This window comes from Melospiza melodia, chromosome 2 (assembly GCF_035770615.1).
Source record: "Melospiza melodia melodia isolate bMelMel2 chromosome 2, bMelMel2.pri, whole genome shotgun sequence".
NCBI lineage: Eukaryota > Metazoa > Chordata > Aves > Passeriformes > Passerellidae > Melospiza > Melospiza melodia.
In genome coordinates this window covers 138448345-138461612 of record NC_086195.1, presented here as the reverse complement: position 1 = coordinate 138461612, position 13268 = coordinate 138448345, and the positions used below count along the sequence as shown (strand labels likewise).

Here is a 13268-nt window from a genome sequence, read left to right as displayed (position 1 = left end):
TTATTTTGCTATAGGTTCTTGACTATTGCAGACTTCTGTTTGAGCTTTCAGACAGGTTGCCTTGCAGACAATTGCCTGGATGAGATTTTGGAGGCAGGTGTTAACTGTGGAAACCTACTTGGTATTAAACTCACTCGTCTGTTGCCACCACCTTTGGAGACGATACTTTAATTTTTTTTCCTGGTCATTGTCCTCCACAAAAGACCTAATTGAAAATATCTGTCAAATCATGTCTCTGGTTTCCCTCTTCTTCCCCCGCCCCTCCATTAATTGGACACGTATTGTGTTTGTGTGGGAAGGAAGGAGGCTCTGTACCAGGCTAGCAATATTGCTGGGAAAAGAACATTAAAATGGATAAAGGGATTTCCTAGTGGTATAAATACCTGCACACGACCTCCCTGTGCTCTGAGTGTATATCCAGGTGAAATCCTGGAACAGAGCTTGAGGTGCCACCAATCCTGCAGGATCTGCTCTGGTAGGACACGGCACAGGCAGCTCTCTCGCCTCGGGGAGGGTATGAGCTGCCAAGCATTTGCTTCCTCAGACACCTTTGTGCCCTTGAATTCTGACTCTTCTCCCTCCCTGCCTCTGATAATGCACCACAGCGCTGCAGAGTGCCTGCAGGTCTCCAACCACACCACCAATGTTGTGTCTACAGGTACTTTTTGAAAATACTCTTGCTCTCATTTGTAACTTTTGGGTGATAGAGGAGTTCATTGAGTTCTCAGTGTTTAAAGTGTTCAGTGTCAGTGTTATGTATGATCTGGGCTATGCCAAAGTAGAAGCAATTCCACAAAACCCTGCATATGAGTGGATCAGGAAAAGCACAAATGTTTGTGTTTTACCTAAATACGTAATTTTCTTTAAGTTTGTGACAAGATTAGCCTCAAATATGCTGCCAACTTAGAACAGGTTCAAACACTGGTTTTGGTATTACTACAGTCTTCATTGACAACTGTCTTGTAAAATAGTTGAAAGGTTGTTTATTATGTAACCATAATTTAAAATATTATAAATTGCCTTAAATAGGAAATACATTTAAAAGGCCACAAGTGTAAATATAGCTTGGGAGAGTTTTAAACAAGGAAAAACATTGCTTTGCAAGGCATATTGCAAACTGGATCAACACTAAGGTTTAAATGTGGTGTTCAAAACGGTTAGTAGAAACCATGCCATTATTTTTGAATCTAGTATATTCGTGTATACAATCCAATTAGATGTATTTAAATATTGGGACTATTTAATCACTAAATATCTGAGCCAAAGAGAGTTTTCTTGCAGTGTTAATACTGCAGAGTTGGGATTGTGGAATACAGGAATTGTTGATAGAAAGCCTTCAGGGAAAGAAAAAGAAAATAGTTGATTTATTTGAAATTGCATTAATATTAGAATTTTATTTGGAGTCTTAACAAGAAAGTAGATTTTTCCTGAAAAGCATTGGTAATAAAGCATTTTAATGAAAAGAAAAAGCATGTATGTAGTGAAATTTGATTATTGGTAAGAGAAAACAGGATCATCTTATACATTAAGCAAAAGGCTCAAAATATCCCAATACAGCTGTGGGTTAGCAATAGTGGCAGGGAATAGGAGAATTTAAATTTTGTATGAGGTCAAATTTATGTATCTGTATGACAGCAGTATTTTCCAGATTCATCTGACTTGTAATGGAAAGGACACAATGAGGGCTGGCCCTGAGCAGATGCTCACCTGCCACAGGTTCAGGTTTTGGTATTTTGTATCTGCCACCCAAGGACAAATGCCACTGCAGTCAGTGGAAATTTTGATTGTTGAACCACATCCAGAAGATGATCCTGTGAAAAAAACGCCCTGGGAAAGCAGAAACAGAGAGTGGTAACTATAATGAGTCAAGATTTACAAATTTCATACATAGGTTAAGGAACCGTCATAAAAAGTGCCACTTTGAGCGCACATGAGGAGAATTTGTGTACAATATAATGGTGAAAGAGTTTTGAATAACAACTTATTTGAAATGTCAAAAGTTTAAAAATGGATGTAACAATTCTTCATCACAAGAAAGATGAAAATACTTCTGTTCAAATACTATGCTGTGTCATTCAGCTGATATTCTGCAGTATCCTCAACACTGTAACTGCTATTATTTCATTTAAATAGCATCATCCTCACTATTTAATTTTAAATCATGATTAGCAGGTCAAAAATTGTATGTTCATGCATAAAATTTATAGTATGTGGATTATGAAATAGTGGAAAATGCAACCAGTAAAAATCAGTTCTTAACAGCAAAGTTGAATTGCTCTACATGCATTACAGTTATTAACACAATCTTTATTTTCACTACATCTGCATTAGTATAAGCATGTTTGTCTTAGTAGATTTTATATCTGCGCAATATTTAAATATATATAAATATATATTTAAACGGGACACTTTACTGTTATGATTACTGTTCTAAAACCCAAATATTCTAATCCCTAATTAAATAGACTGTTTTGAACAACAGGAATGTGTTTTTTAAAATGTGGTCTTACATATCTGAATGTTCATAAACATTAATATTTAATATTCTGTTTTATTGCAGTTGTTAGAGGGGGCAGTACATGCATTTTTATTCCTACTTGTACATGAGAAACAGCCATATCTCTATATTGCATTCAGCAAAAAGTGGTCTCATTCTTCAGGCACTGGCTATTACTGGGCACAGACCTGAAATACCTCTGTGAAAACACAAGAGATTAACAGTGTGTTTGTTGGTGCTGGTGATGGAAAATGTTTATTTAGGCCTGACCAGAAAAATCCAGAATTTACCATCTTGTTTCTCTATCTCACCAAAGCACTCCGAAATGCTTTTTGTTGCTTGGCACTCAAGAAATTGTGATTTTTGGCCACATCAGAGCAGATGTCCCAAACTGCTGCCTTTTGGAAACCCAGGCCTTCGTTTGCTGTGGGGTTTGCTTGAGAATGAAGGCATTATAGGGTTCCTGGGACCCTAGAATTAGTTTTTGTGTGAGATTGAATCAATCAGTGTGGGGAAGTTGAGTGAGGAGAGGAACAAGTCTCCTCCTTAAGAGTGCAATGCTTCCCCTGCTCATCAGTTTGTGCAAACCGGGTTATGCCCATAGGTTATATCAAAACCAACTCATCAAGGGACAGCATGACAGTTCCTGGTCTTGCCTCAGAGGAACTGAAGGCACAGAAGGCACTGCCTGCCTCACACTTCAAGGCTGTGCCTTGAACCTTGAATTCTTACGAGTCCCGTCTGTTTTCTCTTTGCTCCCAACTCGTGCGTGTCCGTGCGTTGGCTTTGCCGCGACGACGCCGGGACACCCTTGGCCAGGCCTGCACTACTCCGTGCCCTCCTGCCACTATGGGAATCAACCTTCCACCTATGGGGTGATGGCAGGTAAGGGGCCAAACCTCAGCTGGGTGAGCTGTCAGTGTGGGTCTGTCTGAGCTGTGCTTTAGAGGGATCAATCCAAGACAATCGTTTGAAGAAGATGGGATTTGGATTGAGGCGCTAGAAAAAGGGTTTGGAAATTAGTGCCCAGAGCTTCCCAAACCTCTGCATCTGTTGTGAAATCACTCTGTATCTTATGTCTCCCTACAAAGCTGGGAAAATCCTGCTCATTTTGCTCACCTCTGGCCACTTCTGCTGGTGATTATCACTTTTTGAAGGGCCAGAAGTGACATACCCAGCACGCCTGGGTGTGACCAGTACCTGGAGTGATACAGCCCTGGCTGAAGCTATAAAATAAAATGATGGCATAATGAAGGGATAGGTGAATGCAGCAGGCAGATCAGCCGTGTGATCATGGATTTTTACACTCATCCTGCTCATTCTTCCCTGCCCCAGGCTCAGTAAGAGTGAGGCACTTTTGTTCTGTGCGAGTTTAAGTAGCAGTCAATGAGATAATGACATGAACCAAGTTAATGTAACTCCCAGAAAATAACTGGGACTTGAAAATAATCCTAAATCAAACTCAATTTTATTTTATTTAAGAATTAAGGAAATGCTAGAGTAAATCAGCATGGACTAATAGGGACAGAGTGTAGGCTTCCTTCATGGTATGCAAATTTCCATATTCTTGTATTTCATTGTGCATTTCTGTGTCTTTTAAAAAGATTCCTGGCATTGTCCAGGTCTCTGGGGAAAGTTAATAAGTAATAATAAATTATATTGCTCAGAAATGAGTTTTCATTAATTCCAAAAGAAATATATTCTTATTCTTCTCCTTTCTTTTCTTATTTTCGTCTTTCCTTACTTTATTTTCTTAGGCATCAAGTCTGCAACTCCAGAGATGCTCTCAGCAAGTCTCTCCCAGACTCGTATCTTGCAGACCTGCAGCATGCCTCACCCCAATGTGGTAAATGGTGTCAGCACCTTGCAAAGCAAGTCCCTCTCTTTTAAAGCATTTTTTCATTATTTTTTGGGGGTTTTTTTTGTGGTTATCCTGTGTGGAGTGTATTAAATAGCTCAATGGGGTTAGAATCTCCAACGTTGATGGGAGTAATTGGAGCAGTGAAGAAAAACCTAGCTCTAATAAATGGAGGCAGCAGTGGGAGGTTAATGAAGTTCTGAATTCTTCTACACAGTTTTGTGTAGTTTAGAAAATTGGGAAACATGACCTGAGAACCTGGAATTTAGTGGCTGCTCCAGATACACTGAGGAGTGTTAATATTTCCCCAATAATTCCCCCCATGCCTCCCTCAGGTCAGAGAATTTTTATCTTTATGTACAATATCTAGGGAAAAATCAGCCCTCACTCTTAACTGCATCTCCTTGTTAAGTCTGACATTTGGGAACAAAAGGTGGTGAAAAATAGTTCTGTTTTATCCTTGATCAATTTCTTTTTCAAAGATCATTCTGAATGAGTTCTCGGGTTTTTTTGTTGGTGTTTTTTTTCCCTTTGAGCTCTTACCTATGTACTTTCCTCAAAGAAATTCTCTGCTGCAGCTAAGCCAAGATAGTATCTTGTCTGAGCATCAAATGGCATCTACATGGAAGTATTCTTTGTGCCAGAAAATAGAGACTGGCAAATTTTAAGTGACTCGAAATGACAGATCCATCGCTCTTGTTGTGCCACTTAAGTTCAGCTTAGAGCATGGATTTTTATTTGTGTAAGTTCAGACCATTTGCCTCTTATTTAAGTGCTTCACAGTTTGCTAAGTGGTAGGATGGCTGTGGCTGGTGAAATGGGCTGTTGACAGACTTCCATGCTAAGTCAAGATGGTATCTTGTCTGATCATCAAATGGCATCTACATGGAAGTATTCTTTGTGCCAGAAAAGAGAGACTGGCAAATTTTAAGCGACTCAAGATGACACAGATCCATCCATCTTGTTCTGCCACTTAAGACTGGCAAATTTTAAGTGACTCAAGATGACACAGATCCATCGATCTTGTTGTGCCACTTAGATCCAGCTCAAAGCATGGATTTCTGTGTAAGTGTAGACCATTTGCCTCTTATTTAAGTGTTTCACAGTTTGCTAAGTGATAGGATGGCTGTGGCTGGTGAAAGGGGCTGTTGTTGAAAGGGGACCCACACTTCCATGTCAAAAAGGAGAAAACACATCCTAGGAAACTCTAACTCCTGGATTCTCCCATGTGTATTATATAATAAAAATTGTGGGCAGGGATGAGGAGGTGACACGGAGAGGTTTTTACAGTGCAGCAGCAGAGAGCCAGTGCAATGAGTTTTCTCTTTGGCATTTTGGGACGAAAAAGAGAAAACGCATCCTAGGAAACTCTAACTCCTGGATTCTCCCATGTGTATTATAGAATTAAAATTGCGGGCAGGGATGCTGAGGTGGTGAGCGGACGTTTTCAGAGTGGGGCAGCAGAGGAGCAGCGCCATGAGCTCTCTCTTTGGCGTTCCCAGGTGGCCTGACGCCCTGCCTGTACAAGTTCCCGGAGCACGCGCTGGGTGCCAGCTCCTGTGCCCTGGGCCACGGCTTCGCGGCGCTGCCCCAGCCCCTGCTCACGGAGGAGCCCGCCGAGTTCAAGCAGGAGCTCCGCAGGAAGAGCAAGCCCGCCGAGGAGCCCGTGGACATGGACTCCCCCGAGATCAGGGAGCTGGAGAAATTCGCCAACGAGTTCAAGCTGCGGAGAATCAAGCTGGGTATGTGCTTCATGTCCACGAACAAAAGGCTGGAGGAGTCCAGTGAAAGCCCAGTTGTTTCTGGTTTATGGTCTGGCCTCTGCTGTTGTCTCATCATAACTCCAATCCTGCCTTGCCCTGCAAAACCTCCTCCATTCCTAGGAGACTTCCATGGAATTAATGAACTTTTATTTTGCAGAAAGGGACTTTAAACTTTCCTGCCCTTAAATTATTTGTGTTAAATGCAGAGAAATTTTTTTTATGTTCAATAAATTCTATTCAGTGCCAGGTGCAATATTTTGCAGAGCTCGAAATTATCTGCAACTTAGGGCAGATAGCCCTTGTCAGGGAAGTTAATCCACAAACACCAGAGGTTTATGTCCAAAAAGGAGACAGAGGAGTCCTTTTACTTTGAGTAAAGTGAGAGGCCATGGGGCATTCCTGTGGTATCTCTCCAGTTTTTGGAGGACACAGCCTCCTTTTTATCTCAATTTCCCTGCTGCATTTCCTTCCCTCTTTCCCCATTGGCTGAAGTACTTGAGAGGTACATACTTTCCAGAATGCCTGATACCAAAGATTTCCCTCTAGTGTATAACCCTCCCTTTTAATTTTTAATTCTTATGGAATTTAGGGGTTTTTCTTCTCCATTGTTGCTTTCATTTTTCAGTATTTAATTTCATTTATCAGCAAACCTAAAGTTCATTTGTAAAAGCAAATATCTTTTTCCATTTATCAATCAGTGGAATCCTTCCCATTGTTTCTTTTATCTCCCAGTGCTAGCTTTATCTAGCAGCAGACCCACAGCTTGTTTGGAAAGACAAATCCACTATTCCTCTCACCCTCATAACCACCTAACCTCCCATTCTTTTCCTCATAGACTGCTTAATCTGATGGTCTGCTGTCATTTCAGTATACGCTGAGTGACATCCATGGGAAGTCCTTCACACCTGTAGGAAAGTGCTCTTCCTGGTTTATTTTTTTGTGCCAAGACACAGTTGAAAAGCAATTGATATCTTTGTTGCCGTGAGATAACTGCTGAGGACAAAGGTGGGCTTTGCCCTGTTGTTCTTGGCATTATCACTTATAACATTGCATCAGAAGTATAGAGAATCCTTTATAAACCTAAAAGATTATAAGGTTATATAAAATAATTATATAAAATTATAAGGTTATATGGGGTATCTGTGCACTATCTCAACAGCTAGAAAGCCAGTGTGTTCCATTTGCAGTCTAAACTGAAATAAAAGAAATTAGGGTTTAAAAACTTATAGCAAACTGGCCAATTTTCCTGTATATCCTTTATTTGATGTCACCCACACTAATGGAAAGTGTTTGCCAGGCCACACATAGTCAATCACTGCATCTTCATCTGGAATTTTTGAGGGAACAAAACTTTCTTTGATATAAGCAAATCACATGGAGCCTGTAGAATGTCACAAATGCAATATGCACAGGAAAAATAATCTTTGAGTTTGAGCTTTACAAGGCAAAACAGGTTGTGAGTCTGAGAGGCACAGGGTTAAGTGGAGTCAAAAAGGAGGTTAAAATGTGCCTCATGGGACACTGAGTGCCTATAGAGATCCTGCCTTGTCCTGGCACCAGAGCAGAAAAGGAGGATGATGATCCAGTCTCTCAGCCATGGCAGATCCACATTCAGAGAAATGAGCAGGGAGTTATTGGTGCAAAGTCAGAGTCTGCAAGGAAACTGCAGCATTTCTCTGATGACTTCAGCTTGGATGTTTCAACAACTAACAGGAGACCAGCAGTGCCTCTAGGGATTATTGCTCTTGCACCATCTACAGAAAGTCATGGGGTGTTTGTAACCTTCTCAAATCCCTAATCCTGGGGTGTGAAACTCCACTAAATCAGTGTCACACTGCACACAAACCACCAGGACAGCGAGCAGGCTCTGAGTGAGCTCAGCTGGCCACAGAGACCTGTGCAGGATGCTCAGCCTGCAGGCACTGCACACACACTGACCACGAGAGCCAGCAGCGAAGGACTGAGCATCTCAAGGAAAGTAAGCCCCTCTAGAAAACTTCAAAGCTGCTTTTTCCTCTTTGTTTCTGGCAGGTTATACACAAACCAACGTTGGAGAAGCCCTGGCTGCTGTGCATGGCTCCGAGTTCAGCCAGACGACGATTTGCCGCTTTGAGAACTTGCAGCTGAGCTTCAAGAACGCCTGCAAACTGAAATCCATCCTGTCCAAGTGGCTGGAGGAAGCAGAACAAGTGGGAGGTAGGGAGCTGAAACCCTCTAAATATTGATTTGCACTTCAAGAAGAACCCCATGTAAATATTTTAGGGCTATTATGTGTATTCTACGGACTAAAGATTTTGTTTTACCAGCTTTAAATGCTAAGGCGTGCTTGTGTTAAAGTATAGTTATCTTTTTTTTTTGGATGAGCATGGAGGGGAAAACTGAAATGCATGGAAAACTGAAACAGAATAGCAGAAATATCTCTTGGGCTGCTGGAAGAAATTTCTTCCAGTCCCATCCCAGCAAACCAGTTCCAGTCCTGTAGAGAGCCAGAGCAGGATCTGCAGGACAGCCCATTTAGCAGTGCACAGGGATTTTTTATGAGCAAAGGCCATTTGCTTCTAATAATTTCTGCCTATAACCATTTATGATTGGAGGTAAAACAATGACCAGCCATCCTAACAATGGAAGGATCCTGTGTGTGATGCTCCTCTTATTCAGCAGCACTTTCTCTTGTGCTTTTTCCTTCCTTCAAAGAAAGTGACTATTTTTTGTTTTCCAGTCCTGTGGAATGTAACTGCCAGCTTTTGTTGTTTGGCTGCTTCTTCTTTTTTTAATACAGCTTTGTACAATGAAAAAGTTGGGGTGAATGAACGGAAGAGGAAGCGCAGAACCACCATAAGGTAATAAATATTTAGGTTATTACAGGTTCAAAACAATTTTGGCTAAGATGCTTCTTTTTCTTCTGTCAAAATTGATGTGCTCTTTTCTATTAATGAATATCTACATCCTGGGCTTCTATAAGTTCCAATATTTGGAAATATTCTAGTTAAAAAAAAACAAACAGCATAATCCCCCAGACCCCAATTAATTCCAAAGTATTATATTTCATACGTCGCTCAAAACCTAAGAAGTTGTTAGTCAAAAGTAATGATGTTTCTATACTTCTGTATGTGCAGAACACCATGCTATTAATTAGCCAGTTTTGTTAAACATTAGTAAATGTTGAAAAACTGACCCATAAACCAAGAGATGAAAGACCAAGAGATGAAATAACTAGAACTGGAGCAGATGCTGTATTTCTGCAGCAAATACCTGTACCTCACTTCCAGAATAATGCATGAAGTGCCCTCTCGTGTCCAAAGAAATTACAGCTACTGCTGAAACTTCTGGATGCCTCCCAGTGGCACACAAGCATGCCACATATGTAGTTTTTCAGAGTATTTAACAGAAATTGGAAGCAAATTCTATCTGAAATAAGAAAAAAATAACAGTATTATTCTGTTTAGTGAACCACTCAGTTTTGGTCGCTGCTGACTCTGAAGAACAGATGAGGGCAGACATTTGGAGAATGTGATGATGGCTAAAACAGCTGGCCATAATCTCTGTGATTTCTAGGAATACTCTAGTGCTGTCTCTATAATTAGTGAGATGCAAAACACACAGTGTGTCCCAAATCTAAGTGATGAAGCTCTTCCTCTCTGTAAACCCAAATGATTTGATAAAACCAGGTAACACCACTGATGTGCATTTGCTGGGGCAGAAGGGTGGTCAGGCTTGTTCTAATTCCTTTGACCCCACTCATAACTAGTTAGTAGCTGTGTCTCCTAGATAATACCAAGAAGCACAAATATTTTATAATTAACACTGAAATTGCAGAGCTTGCTGCCATTTTTGCCTTTTCATCACCCCTTGCCAAAATTCTGTACGATGTCACGCTGCTTGTGTCAGCAGAGAGCTACACAGTATTTTTAGTGCTTTGGGTTCCCTTTATGTGAAGAAAGATTAAACAAAGTAAGTTACTGCCTTCAGTGTTGTTACTTGATCTTTCTCTTGAACTAATGGTGAAAGCCTGAATGTACAGAAAAGTTTTTTAAAGGTGAAATTTCCCCCCTGTTTCCAGCATCGCTGCCAAGGAAGCCCTGGAGAGGCACTTTGGAGAACAAAGTAAACCATCTTCTCAGGAAATCATGAGGATGGCTGAGGGGCTCAATCTTGAGAAGGAAGTCGTGAGAGTTTGGTTTTGCAATAGAAGACAAAGGGAAAAAAGAGTGAAGACCAGTCTACACCAGAATGCCTTCAGTTCTATTATCAAGGAGCACCACGAATGCCGGTGAAGCTTTTCCACGCACACATGTGGATTTCTCTTTTGCTTTTTGTAAATGTTGTAAATACTGTGTTGTTAAAAAAGAGAAAAATCAGTAAACCCCTCATTCCTCCTCCATGCTACCAGCAGCTGTAGCATGGGAAGGATTTTGCTGTCATTAGTTAAGGCACTGTGAGCTCACCAGGACAGAGGTGTCACACTGCTTCTACTGCATGCTGTGTCTCAGCCCAACATTTGTAAAGCAGAAGTGGCTTGGATAATGCTTGTTATCAAAGGTAATTCTTGCTAATTTGTTATGTGCCTCAAAGTTTGTTTTGGGTAGGCTTAGCTATAAAAACAGGAATACAGTTTATCTGACCTCAGGACTTTGTGGCCTGAGGGGAAGAAAAAGAGTTTTATTACATTGGTCTTTCTCTGCATTGTACTTTCTTCTGATTAAAACCATGTGTGGACATACTTACACCAGAGGTGGTGTGTTAAGCTAAAAAAGTACACAAAATAAGAATTTATTGCACTGCACATTCCCTCTCTATTACACCCCACTAATTGAAAATAATCCCTTATTTGTCATCCTCCTGCCTAGAGATAATCGAGGGGAAAAAAATACCACTGCCAGAGCTCCACCTATCAGGGAGGCACTGAGAAAACTGAATTAATGACTGTAGTACTCACCAGGGATAGATTATCCAGCCATCTCATCAGCCCTGCTCATTGTTATGGGAATTAGCCCATTACCATATAAGTATTTTGACTGTTTTCCCAGGACTGAAATTAAGTGAGTACACGCAAGTAGTCCTGGCCAGATGCATTTTATTTTTCCATAAAACAAACCTGATGATTTAGAAAATGTCTCTATAATAGGCCCACATAAAGCCAGAGGAGTTTAATGTTCAAGACCACTTAGAAGCAGCATGTACAAGTTAAGTGCTCACTCTCCAGTGCACATTAAATTATCTCTGATACTTATTACAGTGACCGTAAGCATACTCACCAATGGAAATCAGGCTCCTGGATTTCTAAAAATCCACATTTTTATGGATGAATGCACCACTCTAAGCCCTTAACTGAGAAGAAAACTTCAATTTAATAACTCAAAGGGGACAAACTGTGGCTGTGTACTCCCTTCAGGCAGCTTTCATCACTAGCATAGCTCATTGCTATAGCAGAGACCAAGGTGCATACTTTTATCCACCACAGGTTACCAGCAGGTCATGAACTTCACAAAAAAAAAGTTCAGCTGAGAGGATCAGCACTCAGCAAAGGTGGTGGCATGCACTGGTGTGTCTTTCATGTGATGTGGTCAAATTTTATGCGTGTTGGAATCACTATCTGGTATATATAGAACTTTATTTATATTCTAAATTATTTTCTTAATTATAAAAGGTTTCCTAGAAATGCTATCAGCTTGTACTTCCCAACCTCCTCACCCAATAAAGTATTCCTATACTTTTGGCACTTCAGGCAATGGTTTGTATCTCTCTTTTGGTAACACTTCATTCTTTTTTAGCTGTGTGTCATGCTGAAATGTATTTTAGAATGCTCTAACAGATAGTTCCAGAGCAGCCTCACAGTAACATGGTGGTCTCTTGCCACTCAAAAAGTCTCACAAGTGAAAGCTAATTGCAGCAACAGGATAAAATAAAATTAAAGGTGACACATAACAAAATTGTCTTGCAAAGAAATGACAAAAGGCCAGCTGGGGGAAGTAACCACCATTTAAACACACCTACCTACTGCCACAGAAATACAAACAAATTAGGATTATTTAAAGAAAAGCTAGATGAAATCAATTTCAATGGCTGCAGCTGGTGCTTTACTTACAGAAAGTGGCAATTCATTTTTTTTTTCTCTAGGAACAACTTAATTACCACCAATTACTCTTGATTAGGGTGGGGGGAGGACCCAATCTGCATATAAGGCAGGATTTTCAAGGAGCAGCTCTATGAACTTGCAGTTTAGTTGGCCATTCAGCCAAGCTGGGCTGTTTTTGAGATATTTGTGTTTTTTCCTTGCTTTTCTTTTCCTCTGGTAACTTTAGTGTGTTAAAACCACACTAGAGGGCAAAACAAGGTGTTATCACAATGTTTAAATCTTAGGTTTAGCTGTCCCTGAAGAACTGTGACGCCCTCGTGTGAGGGACACAACTGACCAAGCACAGGCCAAGCTGCTGAGCAAAGGTAAGGTGAATAACTTAAGTTACTCTCTTCTAGATTTAATGTGTGAGCATTGAATGCTTCTATTATAGTGCTTAGACAAGTAGTTATCACTTATGATCCAAAATTGTTCTCAAAACTAATATTTAAAGTTAGTTTATCAATGTGATCAGTTGCATCTTAGCAATAGAGTCTGCTCAGTTATGGACTGTACTAAAAAGCTGATGGAGGCAGGCTGTACATAATATAAGAACTAGGGAGTAAATAGAGGAAGATGGAAAGAAGCTTAAAACAAAACAAAGTGGTGTTTTTTAACATGCTTGGGAAAAAAATATCAATGGAAAAAAAGTGGGTGCCAGAAGTTCCTTTGTATGTAGGAGTTCTCAGCTGAGAAAGCCACTTAGAGCTGGTGTGTGTAGAACTTGCACAGGGCTCTGGATGTACCTTATTTTTGAAACAGGGATTGGAAGAGTATTAAGGGAGGAAGCATCATTGATGCTCATTGTGTTCTCATTGCTCCCCTGGGAATTGCTTCTGGGCACTTGAGGAATAAGGCTCTGGGTAGAGCCATTTTTAGGTGTGGGCACAACTGTGTTATTGCTCCCAGGTGGAGACTCAGATCCAGCTCCTATTTAGGAGTTAGTAAGGATAAGGGAGGGTAAGGATTGAGTGGTTTTATTAATCACTTTTAATGTGATTTAAAAGGAATTTCTATCTAAGCAGGGCATGCAAT

General features: G+C 40.5%; 1 protein-coding gene across 1 annotated transcript; it reads left to right on the top strand.

Moving 5' to 3' along the window:
- The first annotated feature begins 516 nt into the window (after window positions 1-516).
- POU1F1 (POU class 1 homeobox 1) lies at window positions 517-11798 on the top strand. Its single transcript, XM_063150074.1, has 6 exons — window positions 517-658; window positions 3233-3382; window positions 5858-6097; window positions 8150-8314; window positions 8898-8958; window positions 10179-11798. The coding sequence occupies exons 1-6, from the start codon at window positions 517-519 to the stop codon at window positions 10390-10392; spliced, it is 972 nt and encodes a 323-aa protein (XP_063006144.1). The 3' UTR covers window positions 10393-11798.
- The last annotated feature ends 1470 nt before the right edge of the window (window positions 11799-13268 follow it).

Coding starts and splice junctions, on each gene's coding strand:
- POU1F1 (XM_063150074.1), top strand. CDS start 517: ATGAGCTGCCAAGCATTTGCTTCCTCAGACACCTTTGTGCCCTTGAAT. Junction 3,383..5,857: donor CACCTATGGGGTGATGGCAG/GTAAGGGGCCAA, acceptor TGGCGTTCCCAG/GTGGCCTGACGCCCTGCCTG. Junction 6,098..8,149: donor GCTGCGGAGAATCAAGCTGG/GTATGTGCTTCA, acceptor TGTTTCTGGCAG/GTTATACACAAACCAACGTT.